Genomic DNA, 19,449 nt, shown 5'->3' on the forward strand with positions numbered 1-19,449 from the left:
ACTGGGCACATACACACACTGGGCACACGCGCGCACACACACACTGGGCACACATATACACACACTGGGCACACGCACACACAGTCCTGCTCCGTCTTCATGCTGAAATGTGGGAGCAGAATAGGCTGCCCTCCTCCCTGTCAGTTGCTGTTGGCTTTCAAATGATTCTAGCCACTAATTTCCCAAAATTCAGCCTCGTGATCATTTCTCAGTGCCCGAACCAACGAGGTCTGGAAAAGCCTGGGGCCCGCCACATCTGCCGCTGGCACCGCTGGGCACAACCAGGGAAGCAACCTGGGGAGCAGTCTTTGTTCCTCCGCATCTGATAGCAGCTAATTCCCCCAAATGTCAGCGGCAGCTCACATTTAATTAAGGAGCGGCCACGCGCTCGCTGCAGACTGGAGGTGCCCGGCCCCCAGTCAAAGCAGAGTCCTCCGGGGCACATGCCAATCTTCTCTCATTTCCTCCGCCGAGCCCGGCCTCTGTGAATGCAATTACGGGGACAAATAGCAGGGCTTAGCTCCCTCCCTGAGGGACACCGGCTCTCTGCTGATAAAGCCAGCTGTGTGGGCAGCCATTAAACGAGGAATCTAATATTTAACTAAATTTAATAGCCTGCTGCCGCGGTGCCTTTCCGGGAAGGTGGGATTTCAGGGCAGGAAAAGCCACGCCAACGCAGGCCATGCATCCTCACTATCAGCCCGCGGTGCTCCCCACGCCACGGCTCCGGGAACGGTGCTCCCCCCACCCTCAGCCCCGGGAGCGGCAGACGTGGTTTGGTGGCAGGTCAGGGTTCACATGAACTCCAGGCCAGCGTTGGAGAGGCGGGAGGTCAGCAAATTCCCATGCACACGTGCAAAGAGAAGCGTGTAGTCTGAAGCTGAGGGAGTTCTATCTACGCCTCTTTTGTTGTTAGTCCTCATGAAGGCTGTTTTTCCACTGATTTGTGGAGACAGTGGAAGGGAGGGGAGAGACATAGAGGAAGAGAAACATCGAGGTGAGAGAGACACATCCATTGGTTGCCTCCCACCTGGGCCCTGACCAGGGCCGGGATCGAGCCTGCCACCGGGGTACATGCTGTTGGCCAGAATTGAACCTGGGACCCTTCAGACACGGGCTGATGCTCTATCCACTGAGCCAGAACGGCCAGGGCCTTTCATTTGGAAATGTGGTGCCCACATCAGCGGGGCCACCGGCCACTCCCCGAAGGGACGGCATCTCCGTTGCTGTAGAGATGATGTGCCTGTGTTCCTGCTAACCCACTCATTGCCCTGAGTTCCCATTTCTCTCGTGTGATGGCACCCAGGTCCCTTTGTTGTCACACCGGGACCACGCCAGGTGGAGAGGTCAGGACCACAGGGCTGGGGAGGCTGAGGCTCCGGGTGCCTCTGAAGACCCAGAGTGCCCCTTGTTCCTTCTTGTTATTAATCCTCACCTGAGGATACTTTCCTCATTGATTTTTTTTAAGAGAGAGCAGAAAGGAGGTGAGGGAGAGAGAGAGAGAAAGAGAGAGAGAGAGAGAGAGAGAGAGAGAGAGAGAGAGAGAGAGAGAGAGAGATATGGAGAGGGAGAGAAACATCTATGTGAGAGAGACACATTGGTTGGTTGCCTCCTACAATGCCCCAACCAGAGCAGTGATTGAACCTACAATCCAGGTACGTGCCCTTGACCAGGAATCAAACCTGTGACTCTTGAGTGCGTGGACCAACACTCTGACCACTAAGCAACCCCGGCCATGGCAGTGCCCATTCACTGTAACACAGTGTGTGCTGTTAATCTTTAAGACGTTCGTGAAGGTTTCAACGTGATTTGATGAGCCCAACACAGAGTCCCTTGAAGATAAAATTCCCTTTCATAATGAACCATAGACTGCCCCCCATGGAGGCTGGATGTGAGAGAAAAGAGGAAGTTGGACCTTTTTTGTTACCTGTCAGATGGTGAAATAAGGTGAAAAGCCCTTTCAGTGGGAGAGTAATGAAGTGGGTGGGTGAGGGGCATTCTTCACCCCAGAAGCAGGCACTGGGGGCATCTGTGTGCCTGACAGCCTAGGAGACAGCCTCCGCGCAGTCAGGGGAGAGGGAGGGTGAGGGCGAGGGTGAGGGTCAGGCTGACACCTGACGTGTTTATTCATGCTGAGGCCCCAAAGTCCGATAACCTTATGATTAAGGTAAGAAATATGATTCAAGTTATCCTAGAAAATGCACTAAAGGTCGCATCCCTGTTCTCCTTTCCTCCCTGGGACACTGTGGCCTCTATATTTGCAGAACCATTTGTCCTAACACATACGTGGCATTGGTTTCCCCAAACCAGCAGTCTGGAAGTCAAACATCCTGAAACGGAGCGTGTAAGAGGCGCCCACACAGCAGGGAGAGCTTCCATCTGCCCGAGGGCCTGGCTGTCCCGTCAGCGGGCATTGAATGTCTCGTGTCGTGGGCCTTGGGATAGAATTGTACGGACCGCCTCCAGGACTGGTGTCGGACTCAGCGTACGGTGCACAGAAAAACCTGTGGCTTCAGTAAACGTTGGCTGAATCTGACTGTATTCTCTCTTCTCTCTTTCAGAAATGTTTGACCTGGAAACAAATGAGCACGTACGGAAGGCTATAAGTGACCGGCAGATGCCCAAAGTGGAATACAAGGAAATCGAGATGGAAGATTATAGTAAGTGCTGCGTCTTTCCCTTTAAAAGGAAAAGCAACATCTGATCTGAAGCGGCCCCCTAGGCTCCCATGCCCTGTTCCCTGCTGAGAGGGATTCTACATGGAGAGACACTCGGTAGTGCAGGGCATTCTGGTACAGAGAGGCCACTTGGTACGGCTCTGTACCCCGAGGCAATATGTCGAAGGAAGTCTAGCCCACCCACATGGATGACATCCATGACTGGTTCAAACTTCCATACAGAACCTGGAGGCCATTCAGATCCAAACTCATGAGAACCCGCAAGTTAACTAGATACATGCTTTTGTGCTGTTCTTTTATAAAGAAGAAACAAAAAGGTAAGAAAGCTAGACCATTTTATTTTATTTTGTAATTATTTTTTAAATATATTTTATTGATTTTACACAGAGAGGAATTGAGAGGGACAAAGAGTTACAATAGAAACGTCAATGAGAGAGAAACATCGACCAACTGCCTCTTGCACACCCCCAACTGGGGATGTGCCCGCAACCAAGGTACATGCCCTTGACCAGAATCGAACCCGGGACCCTTCAGTCCGCAGGCCGACGCTCTATCCACTGAGCCAAACCAGTCCCGGCAGTTAGACCATTTTAGATTGCTAGTGATGCTGGATATGTGGGTGGATGGATGGATGGATGGATGATGAAAGATGGATAGATGATGGATTGATAAAGATGGATGGATGAATAGGTGATGGAGGATGGATGGATGGATGATGGATTGAGAGAGATGGATGGATGGATGGATGGATGGTGGATGGATGAATGGATGAGTAATGTATTGAAAGAGATGGATGGATGAATGACTGATGGAGAATGGATGGATGGATGGATGGATGGATGAATGATGGATTGATAGAGATGGATGAATGAATGGCTGATGGAGGATGGATGGATGGATAGATGATAAATTGATAAAGATGGATGAATGATGGATGGAAGGATGATGGAGGATTGATTGATGGATGGATGATGGTTGGGTTAACAGATAATGAATGGATGGATGATGGACGGCTGGATAGATAATGAATGGATGATGGATGGATAGATAATGAATGGATAGATGATGGATGGATGGATGGATAAATGGATGGATAAATGGATGGATGGATAGGAAGATGGATAAATACACAAGCAAGCAACTCCCACATGTTTATCCTGACCCCACCCCCAAACCATCCATGTGTAGCTGCAGACCTCAGGACAGGCCCCCTCGCCTGCAGAATCCAGTACAAAATGTACATGCAAGCACTTCACTCACAGTTTATGATGAGGGCAGAGCATTAAGCCCACAGCAGGCCTTATGGGCCATGTGTGTCTGCATGGGTAACACGCTGGAAAGCCAGGTGGACCTCCACGGCCAGACTTCAAACTCCTGACTCACCGCTGCCCACTGCTCAGCCAGTGTTCCAGAACCCCTCACAGTTCCTCACACCTGTCACTTCCTGCCGCAGCCTTTGAGGACAGATCACATCCCTCGGTGAGGTTCGCCTTCATCTCCTAAACCCAATGTCCCTTCTCAATGCAGCCTGCACACTGCTGTCACAGGGACAGTCCCCAAGCCCTAGCGGCGATGCCATCCCTCCTCAGAGAGTGCAGAAAAGGCCTTCAGAAGCCAGCTACCAGCCTCCCTCTCCCTGCCTGGGGTTTCACTCACAGGCAAATGGAAGTGAGGATGCCCCAGATTCTGAAAGATTCCGCTCTACAGACCTGCTATTGTGTGTTCTGTTGTGTTGGTTGTATTGTGTTGTGTTAGTTGTATTGTGTTGAGTTCCGTTGTGTTGTGCCATGTTGTGCTGTGCTGTGTTGTGTTGAGTAGAATTGTATCGTGTTGTGTCATGTGGTGTTGGGTTGTGTTGTGTTGGTTGTATTGTGTTGCATTGTGTTAGTTATATTGTATTGTGTTGTGTGATGTTGAGTAGAGTCATGTTGTGTTGTGTTGGTTGTATTGTGTTGTGTTGGTTGTATTGTGTTGTGTTATGTTATATTATTGTACTGTGTTGTGTTGTGTTGTGTTGTGTTGGTTGTATTGTGTTGTGTTGAGTTGTGTTGTATTGTGTCATGCTGTGCTGTGTTGTGTCGTGTTGTGTTGTGTTGTGTTATGTAGAGTTGAGTTGTGTAGAGTTGAGTTGTGTTGTGTCGTATCATGCTGTGTACATGTGAATTACATGTGTGAAAGGGGAGGGATGGGCACTGCGCCCTGGGGGTGACAATATGTGTTGTGTTGGGTTGTGTTGTATTGTGTTGAGTTGTGTTGTGTCGTGGTGTGCTGTGCTGTGTGGTGTTGTGTTGTGTTGCGTTGGTTCTTTGTTCATTGGAGGCTGCAGCTTTCCTCCAAGCAGCACGTCTTCTAGAAAGACAGGAAAGCCAGCTGCCAGTCCTGGCCAGCTCGGCCTTGGGGCTTATCACCGGTGGCAGGGAGCAGCCCAGACCATGTTTTATGGATATTTCAGCGATAAAGTCAGAGCCTGCCTTTGTGCATCCCGGGGCCATTGACCCAATTTGCAAGCCATTAGCATTCAGTCAGAATCGGGAATGAGACCTGGTCTGAGCGGCTCCCCAGTGGGAGGAGGGGTGTCCTAGAGAAATTCAACTGGGAAAGCTGCTAATTCTGATTTAATTGGTAATCTGGGTTGTCGTTAACATCAGTAAACAAGTTCTGTTGGGAGGGAAGTCTTGGGGGGACGGAAGAAACTGGTGAGGAAAACCCACCCGGCACACGTTCCGCACTGCCAAGGGCCAGATCTCGGTGGCCCTGGGCTGCGCCAGCCCCTCCCGGGGTGTGTGGAGGGGTCCGGGCCCAGAGGCACCTGCCCGGCGCCAGCCTGTGCACAGCAAGGGGGCAGAGCCCTGGTTCTGCACAGAGTCCCGGGGTCTCCGTCACCCCTCTGGCTTCCCCGGCCTCACGCCTGCCCCTCTATTCCTTCCTCCTCACTAATGGCACTCGCTGCCGCCCCAAGTCCCACCCCTCCCGGCCTGGGGCCTCTGTGAGCAGAGAGAGCCAGTCTTGCCGTGGCCCAGTTCATTCTAATGGAGACACTGAGCCTCAGAGATGTTGGGTGACTTGCCCAAGACGACACAGGGAACCCCAAGCGACCCTGGCCCCTTTCCCCTGGTCACGCAGCTCTGACCCTCCGCCTGTGTTCTGTATCTGCCAGGCCTGTCCATGCAGATCCTCAAGCCCGCGACCTTCACGGAGACCATGCACTACCCGCTGCTCCTGGTGGTGTGAGTACGCTCTCCTCCGGGCGCTCTGGGGCCTGGGAGACCCGGTAAAGGCTGAGCTCTTAACCTGAGGCCGGGAGGGAGACGCTGCTGCAGAGTAAAAGCTTAGGTCAGCCTCAGCCACCGCCAGCTCCTCTCCGGTGACCCCACGCCTCAAAGGGCCGTGGGCTCGGTGGCCCCGGCAGTGTCACAGGCAAGCAGGTCTGAGCCCGTGGGCGGCTGTCGTGGTATCATCAGGCTCAGGCAGGGTGCAGATCTGATGGCAGGTCAGGGGGCTCCGAGCCCCCGGGAGTTCTTGTAACGCTGGCACTGTCCACGCCACCCACTGGCTAGAGGTAATTTCCAGCCACAAAACTGCCATGAACCCAGTGCAATTGCCAACAGAGACTTATTTCAGACACGCTGGGCTCCCAGCAGGCCCTGGTCCAGGTGCAAGAGCAGCGGGGTGAGGTCTGCCCTCTCGGAGGGCGGAGTCTGATCAGGTCCTGCCTGAGTGCCACGTGCCACATGCCACATGCCACGTGCTGAGCGTGGCAGTGCCACTCACCGCAGGGAAGCACTCCTCACGGTCAGCACATCTCTATACGCCCCCACCCCCACGCCACTCGGCCTGCCTGTGGGAGCCAGCAGGCTCACTTGGAGGGTCATCGTGGGGCAGCCCTGGGGTGTCCAGGGACCACAGGGACCACGCCTCACAAATGTAGGGGAGCCCGAGGAGCGGTCACCTGGCCCAGCTCCTTCCTGGGTCAGGGCACTCACCCAACAGGAATGAAAGGAGGGGCCAGAAGGCTGCCCGCGGGTCCCAACCTGTTCCCTGCGCCCTGACTACTTCCTCCCTGTCTGCACAGGTCAGCGCTCTGCCAGCCTCCACACACCACACACCACACACATACACAGCATACACATATACACAGCACACAGACCACATATACTCAGCATATACCACACACCACACAGCACACACATATACACACATGCCACACACATACATAGCACACAGCACACATATACATAGCACATACATACACACAGCACACACATATACACAGCACACACATACACAGCACACCACACGTACATATACACAGCACACACATATACATAGCATACACATGTGTGGCACATACCACACATACACAGCACACAACACGCATACACGGCATACACCACAAACATACACAGCACACAACACACATATACACAGCATACACCACACACATACACAGCACACACATATACACAGACACACAGCACATGCCACATATATATACACACCACATGCATACACAGAGACACACAGCACATACCACACATATACATAGCACGCACATATACACAGACACACAGCACATACCACATATATATACACACCACATGCATACACACAGACACACAGCACATGCCACATATATACACAGCACGCACATATACATACCATATACCACCCAGTACATACCACACATATACGCAACACAGACCACCCACACATACATAGACACACCACATGCCACACACCACACAGAAATATACAACACACACCACATATATATACACATACACCCTACATACCACCACACACCACACATGTATACCCAGACACGCATTACATGGCACACATCACACAGCATGCACTGCACACCCCGCCTGCCCTCCTCCGTCCCTGCAAAAGCCCCGGGGCAGTGACGGCACCGGCTGCTCTCAGGGTGGCACCCCCACCAAGGAGAGCGATTTCGGAGCCGCCCACGCCCACGCCGATGCCCGCGCGCGCACACAAAGAGCTGCTAAACTTGCCGGTCCCCGTTTGGAAGGGCCTGTGTGCAGCCCGGCGTCTCCGTGGTGGGAATGCCGGGCCTCGGTGCCATCCGCCAGCAGGGGTGTCCCGCGTGGGGGCAGGAAGACCGGCTCAGTGGGACTGCCCCCAGGGAGCGGGTGCCTGGCTCTGTCGGAGGTGCAAACGCCATGGCACCGTGGGCATGGGCGTGGGCGTGGGCGCTGTCTTCCGAGTCACCGAAAAGAGACTCCTCAGACCTGGGGTCCGTCCGGTAAAGCAGCAGCCTGCCCTGCTGCTCTGGCCTGGAGGGAACTGAGGCCCAGGCACGGCCACGGGTGGAGGGCATCTACGCCCCTCGCCAAGGCCCTCGGTGACTCCCAGCCGGTGCCCACGCCCCGAGTGCCCCCGCACCCACGGCCATCGGCACCCAGGGTGGGCACGATGCCACCGCACCCACCGGGGAGGCAGACTGGCGCTGAGGGGCGGGTGGTGCGGGGTCGCGGCCCTCAGTGAGAACCCGGTGCCCCCGCCCTCTGCAGGGACGGCGCCCCGGGCAGCCAGAGCGTGGCCGAGAGGTTCGAGGTGAGCTGGGAGACGGTGCTGGCGAGCAGCCACGGCGCCATAGTGCTCCGGTGCGACGGCCGGGGCAGCGGCTTCCAGGGCACCCGGCTCCTGCACGCGGTGCGGCGGCGGCTGGGGCTGCTGGAGGACCGGGACCAGCTGGAGGCCGTGCGGTGAGCTCCGGGGGGGGGGGGGGGGAGGGGGCGCGGGGGGGGGGGGGCGGGACCAGCTGGAGGCCGTGCGGTGAGCTCCGGGGGGGCTGGGGGGGGGGGCGGGACCAGCTGGAGGCCGTGCGGTGAGCCCCGGGGGTGGGGGGGTGACTGGGACCAGCTGGACGTGCGGTGAGCTTTGCGGGAAGGATGGTGGGGGTGGGGGGGAGGGGGGCGGGGCCTCCTCGGCCTCTGCCGTCTTCCTGGTCCTGCACACGTGTCCCAGGCAGCACAGCCCAGTGCGCACATGGACGGAGGAGCCCTCCCACGTCACAGCTCTCACACGCCAGCTTCGGGCCGTGTCCAGGCCCATCTTGCCCCTCTCGATGGGGAGAGCACGTGAGCGGGTGGGTGCACATAGCGGTGCCCGTGCCTGAGGTCAGAGAGCCGCGGCCTGAGTCCCTCCCGCACGTGCCGGCCCCACGAGTGCCAGCTCAGCACAGGCATCAGCGCTCAGTCACCACCGAGCTGGCTGCTGCCCAGGAGGATGGGACCTCGGCCTGTGCCGGCTCCCCGGCCCGGCTCCCAGGGCAGGAAGTGCTTTCACAGATGTCTGTGCGGGGCTGGCAGTGCCCGCAGACAGACCACCGAGAGGCCACGCAGCCGCAGCCACAGGCGCACGCGCTCAGAGTGACAAGAGGGGCAGGAACACGCGAACAGCACGGACCCAAACGGTGGCCTTGTGGGGACGCGGAGCGTGCTGCTGGACGGTGCGAGGGCCCAGGGCTGAGGCCTGAGCGGCCGAAGGGCTAGTGTGCGGCTCGCACTCCCTCCCCCCGAATTCTCCACCCCAACCCCCAACCCCCCGCCAGCAGGCCTGTGTGCTTTCAGGCTTAAATGATGCACTCACTGCCTTTGTGAAACACCCCTCCCTCGTCCTAAAAGGGCGGATGGCGTGGTGTGCGCCAGGTCAGTGCCTTTAAAATGGCGGTGAGGACGGTGCCTCCCCCAGGGAGTGCCGGGCGCTGGGCGCCGGGCGGCATGTCCAGAGCCCATGTGTGTCAGACAGGCCCGGAGGAGAGAGACATTTCCCAGACCCCATGGCCCACGAAGGCACAGGACATCCACACACACACACACACACACACACACTCACACACACCGTGAGGAAGGGCGTGGGCTCTGTGAGCCCAGAGGGCGGCCGGCCTCAGAGCTGTCGAATCCAGGCCCTCTGCACGCTGCCAAAGGCCAGGCCCTCGGCGTCTCCGCTCAGCGGCCCACCCCCAGCAGGCGGGTGGCCCTCACTGGGGAGGCTGCCAGGAGCACCCACTGCGCGCTTCTCCCTCCGCCATCGCAGGCTGAGAAGGGAACCCCTTCCAGAAACTTCCAGAAAGGAAGGGAGGAGCTCCCGGAAGCACCCAGTACAGCACTCGCTGCATCTCCTGCCCCTCTAGAACCCAGAACCTGCGGGACACGCGGGCAGTTGTCCTGGGGGAACAGGGAAGGGGGGGAGGGTGCTGGTCAGCGACCAGCTGTGTCCACCGCGGATGAGGCCTCAGGCTGGCGAGCAGTGACAGTGGGCTTTGGTCAGCAGCCGTGGGGCTATCCCCCCTCATCTGTGCCTTTCCGCCTGACCTGCCTCCTGTCTGACCTCCGGCCCCCTCCAGCACAGGGATCCAAGGGACACGTGTCCTCCGGCCGTGTGGCCATGTGGCCGTGTCTATCTGGTCCCCTCTGCCTCGGGGACAGGGGCAACAGGCATTCCATACTCAGTGTTTTCTAAAAATAAGGAATTGATCTGCCATCTGTCCAAAATCAAAGCAGAACCTGCTCCCGAACAGAAGTCAATAGAGTCGAGTCTCCCACTCCCACAGCTCACAGGAGCAGGAGCACACGGCCACTGCACAGCCACGGCCACCGCACAGCCACGGTCACCGCACAGCCACGGTCACCGCACAGCCACGGCCACTGCACAGCCACGCCACCACACAGCCACAGCCACTGCGCGCCCATGGCCACTGCACAGCCACGGCCACTGCGCACCCATGGCCACTGCACAGCCATGGCCACTGCGCACCCATAGCCACTGCACAGCCACGGCCACCACACACCCACAGCCACCACACACCCACGGCCACTGTACACCCATAGTGACTACACACCCACGTCCACTGCACAGCCACAGCCACTGTACACCCATAGTGACTACACACCCACGGCCACTGCACAGCCACGGCCACTGCGCACCCATGGCCACTGCACAGCCACGGCCACCCCACAGCCACCGCACACCCACGGCCACTGTACACCCATAGTGACTACACACCCACGGCCACCGCACACCCACGGCCACCGCACACCCACAGTCACTGTATAGCCATGGCCACTGCAGGGCCAAGACCTCTGCACACCCACAGCCACTGCACACCCACGGTCACCACACACCCATAGCCAGCGCATTGCCCACAGCCACCATATGCATGCGGGCTTTCAGAAGCTCAGGCCTAGAAGTTCAAGTCCAAGAAAACGCCACTAAGCTCTGTGTGGGTTCAGTCTGTGCTTTCGTTTAAGAACCACAGGCCAGGCAGCACCAGCTCCCGATCGTCCCCCGGCCCCCATCACCTCCCCTCCTGCTGCCGTCCCAGGGCCCACGTGGCCCTGTCCTCCCCGGTGACAAACAGAGTCCCTCCCAGGCCCAGCCGCAGGGCGAGGGGAGGGGCAGTCGTGGGCACAGCTGGCCAGGCAGAGGCGGCAGTGGACGGGCTCCTGGGCCGGGCAGGGCTTCGCCGGCAGGTCATGGGGAGCCCATTCCAAGCAGGACGTTAGGAGCAAAGGCGGGGGTCATGCCGGCACAGGCAGGGCCGTGGAGGGGCCGAGGGGCAGGCGGGTAGGAGGATCTACAGACACTCCAACTGCAGTTTGGGAGCAGTGACTGAAGGCAGCGCCAGGCGGGGACCCCTGCCTGGAGCTGGGGGCAGAGGACGCCTCAGGTGCAGGGAGCACGGCTCCCTGACTCCCGCCCTGCACACAGAGCTGGAGCCCCTCCCAGCGCCGGGGAGGTGGGAGCCACCTGGTCTGAGGAAAGGTGACGCAGGAGGGCAGGGACCCCGGGGCCTGGCGCCCCGGGCCTGGCGGCTCTGCACTCAGGGCTCCGGCGAGTCAGGGCCTGGACGTCCTGCAGAGGCTCGCACGGCGCCTCGCGGTGGCACGGGCACAGACTGCCACGCGGTGACGGCCAGGGCACGCCCTGCCCCGGCCACGCCGCCACCACTGTGACCAATGCTGCCTCTCGCTCCGCAGACGGATGCTGAAGGCGCCGTACGTCGACAGGACGCGCGTGGCCGTGTTCGGGGAGGTGAGTGCGCTGTCCTTCGCCGGGTCACCCGACATTCAGGACGGGGACTGAACGCCCCCCCAGGCTGGGTCAGGTTCACCGAGCGGCTCGGTCTGGAGCTGCGTGCGCACTTCTGTACATGTGAGGGCGGCGCGGGGCGCTCTGTACGGCAGCGGGGAGGGCCACTGCCACTGGGACAGGGGGACTCTGGCTCGTGGACACACTCATACACATTCACACACTCACACACAAACACACAGAAATACACATTTGTACACACACTCATATACAAACACATATTCATGTACACTCATACACACACTCATGCACACTCACATTCATCTACAAACATGTTCACATACGTTCATACACACCTACTTACATGCAAACACACTCGTATACAAACACACGCTCACACACTCGCACACTCATGCACACACAGCTTTAACAGTTCTCCCCACGCCCTGACTCTCTCGGCCTCGGTCCCCCTCCATCCTTTCTCATCAGACATCACACCCGTGTCCCCCCTCTGGGTCAGACCAGCGCACATGAGCCGGAGTCTGTGGGCGCCGGGCAGGGAGTGGTGTCCCGTTGGGCTGTCTCTGGGAGGCACGCATGGAAGCCAGGGTCTTTCGTGTCAACCCCAAGGCAAGGACAATGTCAGAACTTAGGGGGTGACCCTGTGCAGGACACATGGGGATGTCTGTCTCATGGCCACCTTAGACCTGGTCGCCCCCCCTCAGAACCACAGAAAATCAGAGTGGCTGGCTCTGCGTGTAGACAGGGAGTTAGTTGGTAAGGAACATGGTAAAAGATGCTCCGAGGGAAGGACCGGAGCACAGCCCTGCACCCACGCAGCCCCCTGTAACCTACACCACCCTCACCCAGTCACTCCCCAGCACTGGGCATTCAGGCCGTGCACCAAGACATATTTAGATGGCAAGCGTTTGCCTTTCATTTTTTACCTCACTGGAAAAAAAATTTTTAAGATTACTATTGATATTAGAGAGAAAGGGTCAGGGAGAGAGAGATAGAAACATTAGTGATAAGAGAAAATCATTGATCAGCTGCCTCCTGCACACCCCACACTGTGGATCGAGCCCATAGCCAGGCATGTGCTCAACCACTGAGCCACACCAGCCAGGCCCTGAGAAACATTTGAAGTTGAGATTTTTTTTTTCTGAGCAGCTACATGAAAATGGCTGCTTGAGTGGCCGATATGTCCGAGTGTTTTCCTGGCTGAGTTACCGACACGGACCCCCACTTACCTGTCCCCTGTCCCAGGACTACGGCGGCTACCTGAGCACTTACATCCTCCCAGCGAAGGGAGAAAACCAGGGTCAGATGTTCGCCTGCGGCTCCGCTCTCTCTCCAATAACGGACTTCAAGCTCTACGGTAATGCTCTCTACCCACACCACTGGCCCTTCCATGGCCCCACCGCTCCCCTCAGCTCCGCACCTGCCAGCCCCCCCGAGTGACCCCACTGCTCCCCTCAGCTCCGCACCTGCCAGTCCCTCCCAGTGACCCCACCGCTCCCCGCAGCTCCGCACCCCACCACCCCCTCCTGTGACCCCACGGCTCCCCTCAGCTCCTCACCCGCCAGCCCCCCCCAGTGACCCCACCACTCCCCTCAGCTCCGCACCCCACCACCCCCTCCTGTGACCCCACGGCTCCCCTCAGCTCCGCACCTGCCAGTCCCTCCCAGTGACCCCACCGCTCCCCGCAGCTCCGCACCCACCACCCTCTCCTGTGACCCCACCGCTCCCCTCAGCTCCGCACCCACCATCCCCTCTGTGACCCCACCACTCCCCTCAGCTCCGCACCCACCATCCCCTCTGTGACCCCACCACTCCCCTCAGCTCCGCACCCACCATCCCCTCCTGTGACCCCACCACTCCCCTCAGCTCCGCACCCACCATCCCCTCTGTGACCCCACCACTCCCCTCAGCTCCGTACCTGCCAGCCCCCCCAGTGACCCCACCACTCCCCTCAGCTCTGCACCCACCACCCCCTACACCTGGCCCATCCCGTGCCCGCCACACCTGGCCCATCCCGTGCCCGCCACACCTGTCCCATCCCGTGCCCGCCACACCTGGCCCATCCCGTGTCCGCCACACCTGGCCCGTCCCGTGCCCGCCACACCTGGCCCATCCCGTGCCCACTGCACCTGGCCCATCCCGTGCCCACTACACCTGGCCCATCCCTGTGCCCGCTACACCTGGCCTATCCCATGTCCGCCACACCTGGCCATCCCGTGCCCGCTCCACCTGGCCCATCCCATGTCCGCCACACCTGGCCCATCCCATGCCCGCTCCACCTGGCCCATCCCGTGCCCGCTCCACCTGGCCCATCCCGTGTCCGCTACACCTGGCCCATCCCATGCCCGCTACACCTGGCCCATCCCGTGCCCGCTACACCTGGCCCATCCCATGCCCGCTACACCTGGCCCATCCCGTGCCCGCTACACCTGGCCCATCCCGTGCCCGCTGCACCTGGCCCATCCCGTGCCTGCCACACCTGGCCCATCCCGTGCCCGCTACACCTGGCCCATCCCGTGTCCGCTGCACCTGGCCCATCCCGTGCCTGCCACACCTGGCCCATCCCGTGTCCGCTGCACCTGGCCCATCCCGTGCCCGCTACACCTGGCCCATCCCGTGTCCGCTGCACCTGGCCCATCCCGTGCCCGCTACACCTGGCCCATCCCGTGTCCGCTACACCTGGCCCATCCTGTGCCTGCCACACCTGGCCCATCCCGTGCCCACTACACCTGGCCCATCCCGTGCCCGCTACACCTGGCCCATCCCTGTGCCCGCGGCGGGACGTGGTCTCTGCTGTGACAGAGGGTGCTCTTTGGGGCACTTGCTGATGGAGCCTGGGCCGGGCCAGCGTTCAGGACAGAGCAGACAGGCCGAGCCCAGACACGAGTGCAGCCGCTGGGAGTGGGCGCTGTCCTGTCCCCGGGGTCCCGTCATTAAGCCTGACACCACCCAACCCCGAATGCTTAAACATCGCCCGATTTCCGTATCAGATCCAAGGGGGCCACACAGGACACTTCCAACAATAAAGACTTAAACAACAGAACAAAAGCTCCGGGGAAAAAATAAAAATAAAAAGATCCAGCAGGCCTGGTTTGGTCTTTAAGACAGACATTTGCCAGGAAGAGGAGGTGAGCCCGCCCCAGGGCCCAGTCCGGGCTCCGGGCGGGGGTGACCTCTTCCTCTGTCCTCCCACAGCGTCGGCCTTTTCCGAGCGGTACCTGGGCCTCTACGGACTGGACAACAGGGCGTACGAGGTAGGCCCCCACACCGCCACTGGCCATCGGGACATCGGTGAATTCCTCCCTCCTCTCTGAGTTCCTCCCCTCCCCTCCCACCCGGCCCAGCACGAACCCGGCTCCCTCCAGCCTACGGTCCCTCCTCCCATCCGGAGGACCGTCCACCGCCTGTACGTTCTGTGAAAGGAGCAACTGGGACCCCTCGGAGGGTGTGATTTCTGACTCTGGAACTTAGGGGCCAGGAAGAAAGCAGGAGGCTTTGATGGAGGACCTGTCCGTGGTCTTTAGGTGCTGGGGGCGCATCCTGGCTCCTGCCCCCAAGGCCGCTCAGTGACAGTGGGGATGGCACATGGCCCTCCTTCACCAGCGCAGTGGCAGGCCAGGCTCAGGATACAGGGTGGGGTCCGGGGTTGAACCTTTAGCAAGAATAACAGAAATGTCACCTCCCCTGAGCCAGCACTCCTCCATCTCTGTCTCCTTCCCCGTCTCCCCCCTGTCTCCTTCCCCATCTCCCCCCTGTCTCCTTTCCTGTTTCCCCCGTCTCCTTCCCCATCTCCCCCCTGTCTCCTTCCCCATCTCCCCCCTGTCTCCTTCCCCATCTCCCCGCTGTCTCCTTTCCTGTTTCCCCCGTCTCCCCCCTGTTTCCTTCCCCGTCTCCCCCCTGTCTCCTTCCCCGTCTCCTTCCCCATCTTCCCTGTCTCCATCCCCGTCTCCTTCCCTGTCTCCATCCCCGTCTCCTTTCCCATCTCCATCCCCATCTCCTCCCTGTCTCCTTCCCCGTCTCCATCCCCGTCTCCATCCCTGTCTCCTTCCCCATCTCCCCCCTGTCTCCTTCCCTGTCTCCATCCCTGTCTCTATCAGAGGAGAACAGTCAGTATCCTCCATCCCTGTCTGCCTCTGAGGGGTGCAGGGAGGGAAGGGGGCTCCCTGAGGTGCTGTGTGTTCACCGCGGACATAAGCCCCGTGCCGGACCCTGCTTCTGAGCCTGGCCCTAATCCTCGGGGTCCCCACACACAATGTGTGGCACTAACTGCCCCCTCGCCCTGCGTGCAGATGACCAAGGTGGCCCACCGGGTGTCGGCGCTGGACGGGCAGCAGTTTCTGATCATCCACGCGACGGCCGATGGTGAGCCCCGAGGAGCCCTGCTGCGGACGGTGAGCAGCCCCTGCCGGTGTGCGGGTTCAGACAAACAGTGTCCTCTTTCCTTCCCGCAGAAAAAGTCCACTTCCAGCACACCGCCGAGCTCATCACCCAGCTGATCAAGGCGAAGGCCAACTACAGCCTGCAGGTACGGTGCACGCTGGGCTGTGCTGGGCTGTTCCCTTCCCCAGGGCAGGAACCACATGTGGATGGCGTACGGCCATGTACGCTGGCGTGGCCGTTGGCGTGGGCAGGGCGTCCCACAGACTAAGCCTGTGCTTACTTTTCAATTATGATAGTTCGGTCTTGCAGATGGGCCGTGCTGAAACCCTGTTAGACCCCCTCCCACCTCCACCTCACTCTGTGCGATGAGCAAGGCCAGGCAGCAGCCACACACAGCCGTGGCGCCGTGTCCCTGGCGTGTGGGATGGGGGCTGCCGTCCCCACGCAACAGCAGGTTGGCGGGTCCCGCCAGCCACCCTCTAGGCCAGCGGTTCTCAACTTCCAAACGCTGCGACCCTTTAATACAGCCTTCACGTTGTGCTAACCCCAGCCATAACATTGTTTCCGTTGCTACTTCATACTGTGATTTTGCTCCTGTTATGAATCATGATTAAATATCTATGTTTTCCGATGGTCTTAGGCCGCCCTGCTAGCGGTTCTCAGCCTGTGGGCCGTGACAGCTCTTTCGAGAGCAATGCCACTGCTGCTCGGCACACTTCTCCCACTGCCTTCCTGGCCACAGGTCTCTGGGAGAACAGGCATGGCCTGACGTCTTTTGGGGTCCAGTGATAGGCGGGAGACGTCCCTCAGAGAGCACCTGGCACTGACCCTCACCTGCCTTGGTTTCCAGCCCCTGGCCGCCCACGTCGCTGGCCTGTGAGGGCCCTGGGCAGGCGGGCAGGGAGAGCGTCCTGCTCAGGTGTCCGGCTCGGGTGTGCTGACGGGGGCAGGAGGGCTGGCTGATGTGCTGTGTGCTTCCTTCCGGAACGATCGGTCGCAGGCTGTGACAAGGGCTGTGGGATGCCGGCATGGCCGACGGGAGGAGGTCTCAGGGCCCCAGACAGAGGCTGCCACATCAGCAAGGCGCTGAGCGGACTCCCCAGACCCCACTCGGGTCGAGGAGAGGGAACCCACGAGCAATGCCAACCTGCAGGCACCACAAGCGCCTTAGCAGGTGCTCAGTGAATCTGTCACAGTGGGGGGAGGGGGGAGTGTGGGCAGGGCCCCAGGCAGGGAGGGCCTCTCTTCCCACAAGTTTCTTTTCTCTCTTGTGCTGCTTGAAGTTTAACACACAAACAGGTGTCCCCAAAATATGCATGCACACTTTAACAGCAGGTAGCTCTATTTTGAAAATGAAATCTATTTTCATAAACACCACCTTTATAATTATTCAAAGTGTGTGTATACATTTTGGGGGCACCGTACATAGCTCAGTGACAGCATTAAAAAATACTTTAAAATAAAGTGAGTGCCGTCCTTCAAAGACACATTCCAAACACAGGTGTGTGGAACAGCGGGGTTTCCAGGTCTGTTAACTTGGCTTTGAACCCCACTGGGACAGATACCTTTCTGTGGACATGACACAGCGCCCCTAGGGCACGGGAGGTATCATTACACCTGACAATATTCCCGCACTCCAGACCTTGTGCTGAATGCTCCCGTTTAATTCCCTAAAACTTTACAGCTACCGTGTTTCCCCGAAAATAAGACATCCTCCAAAAATAAGACCTACTTACAGGTTTCCTTCTGAGTGAAATATAAGGCATCCCCCGAAAATAAGGCACCCCTAGGCTAAACATGAGAGATTTGGTCCACTGATTCTGAAAGAAATGGAGTCACAAGAAATTCACCAGGAAATTCAGGAATTGGATTGTTATGATGATGTTCCAGAAGATGATGACATGATTGTCATTGAATAAATGAGTAAATTCTTGATACTGTAGGATTCACAGTTTGTCTGGTTTGTGTTGACAACTACCGTACTACCGTACCGTATACAGGTAATAAATTTCCTTTATTTTCCTTTAGCAATAAATGTGTACCGTATTCTTCTTCATGGAAAAATAAGACATCCCCTGAAAATAAGACCTAGCGCATCTTTGGGAGCAAAAATGAATATAAGACACTGTCTTATTTTCGGGGAAACTGGGTAGATTCTAGCTGGTACATCGTCACCTGACACAGCCGGGAACTTATCTGTCCATGGCCACGAGGGGAGTGTGAGCCAGGAGGCCTGGGCAGATGGCAGCCCAGGAAGCTGCAGAGAAAGTTATAACTCGGGTTGCAGAGAGCTCGGCCTCGGAGCTGCGGCCCCTGCGCCTATCCTGCACGTGGCTTCATGCTGCCGGTTCCGGACGGTGTGGAGGTGGCCGCCAGGCGGCCCTGGTCTGGTGGGGCTCCGGGGAGGAGGCACTGGGTCGGGTAGGACATTCACTTGCAGGCTCCAGCGGCCCTGCACCCGCCCACGCCCACACCCCGGGAGGGCGGGCAGCCGGTCACTCTGGCCCTCTTTGCAGATCTACCCGGACGAAAGCCATTACTTCCACAACGAGCGCCTCAAGCAGCACCTGTACCGCGCCATCGTCACCTTCTTCGCCGAGTGCTTCCAAGTCCAGGACAAGCCGCCGGCCGCCCCGGCGAAGGAGGAGGAAGAGGAGGAGGACTGAGCACCCGCGGCCTGCAGCGGCTCCCCCTGGACCGGGGTTGGACTGGGGATCCCGCCCCGCTCCCGGGGCGCTGGGGTGAGGGCGTAGCACGTGCGTCTGGGGCCCCGAAGGCAGTTCTGCTTCCGAAGCCAGCTCCTCCCGCCCACGCGCCCCGGAGCCCGGGCCGCACGCATGCCTCCTGCTGGAGCCAGGCCGGGGCGAGGGCAGGGGGCAGAGACCCCGCCGCACACCGCCGATGCAGCCACGCCGCCCGGGCCCGAGCACAACGCCCAACAGCCTCCGCCGCCCGCCCGCCGGCACCAGAGTCAGCCAGCCTCACGGAATTAATGCGTATTTTTCTATGGTTTCTATCTGGCATGGTCTGCGGCCACGGGTTGCTTCTCTGTGCTTGTTTTGTTTGTTTTGTTTGTTTGTTTGTTGTTTGTTATCCTTGGTTTTGCTTCATTTCCTTCCGTGGGTGGTGAGCTTCCGCGTGTTTGGAGAAGAAACGGATGGGAAGTGACTGGCCGCTCTCTCCTGAGCGGCTGCAGGCTTGGAGATATTCCACAACACCGAGGGGAACAGCCAGCACCACTTACTAAAACAGGAATACATAAATAAAAGCTCTCCCACCGCTGCCCGGTCCGGCTTAGTTCTCCTGTCCACCC

The 19,449-nt window shown here is 58.9% G+C and overlaps 2 protein-coding genes across 4 annotated transcripts in view; both read left to right on the plus strand.

Moving 5' to 3' along the window:
- Positions 1-19,418, plus strand: part of DPP6 (dipeptidyl peptidase like 6) — a 431,250-nt gene extending 411,832 nt beyond the window's left edge. For all 3 annotated transcript variants that reach the window (XM_084897509.1, XM_084897508.1, XM_084897510.1), the window contains exons 18-26: positions 2,562-2,660; positions 5,836-5,905; positions 8,213-8,407; positions 11,684-11,738; positions 13,002-13,113; positions 14,952-15,010; positions 16,046-16,118; positions 16,208-16,281; positions 18,653-19,418. In XM_084897509.1, coding sequence (XP_084753635.1) covers positions 2,562-2,660; positions 5,836-5,905; positions 8,213-8,407; positions 11,684-11,738; positions 13,002-13,113; positions 14,952-15,010; positions 16,046-16,118; positions 16,208-16,281; positions 18,653-18,802 — 887 coding nt within the window. In that variant the 3' untranslated portion in view covers positions 18,803-19,418. The remainder of the gene's footprint in view (positions 1-2,561; positions 2,661-5,835; positions 5,906-8,212; positions 8,408-11,683; positions 11,739-13,001; positions 13,114-14,951; positions 15,011-16,045; positions 16,119-16,207; positions 16,282-18,652) is intronic.
- The window catches only part of HTR5A (5-hydroxytryptamine receptor 5A), a 134,073-nt gene that overhangs the window by 21,176 nt on the left and 93,448 nt on the right, over positions 1-19,449 (plus strand). The window lies entirely within an intron of this gene.

The sequence above is a fragment of the Pipistrellus hanaki genome (assembly GCF_964339955.1).
Source record: "Pipistrellus hanaki genome assembly, chromosome: 10".
NCBI classification, from domain to species: Eukaryota; Metazoa; Chordata; class Mammalia; order Chiroptera; family Vespertilionidae; genus Pipistrellus; species Pipistrellus hanaki.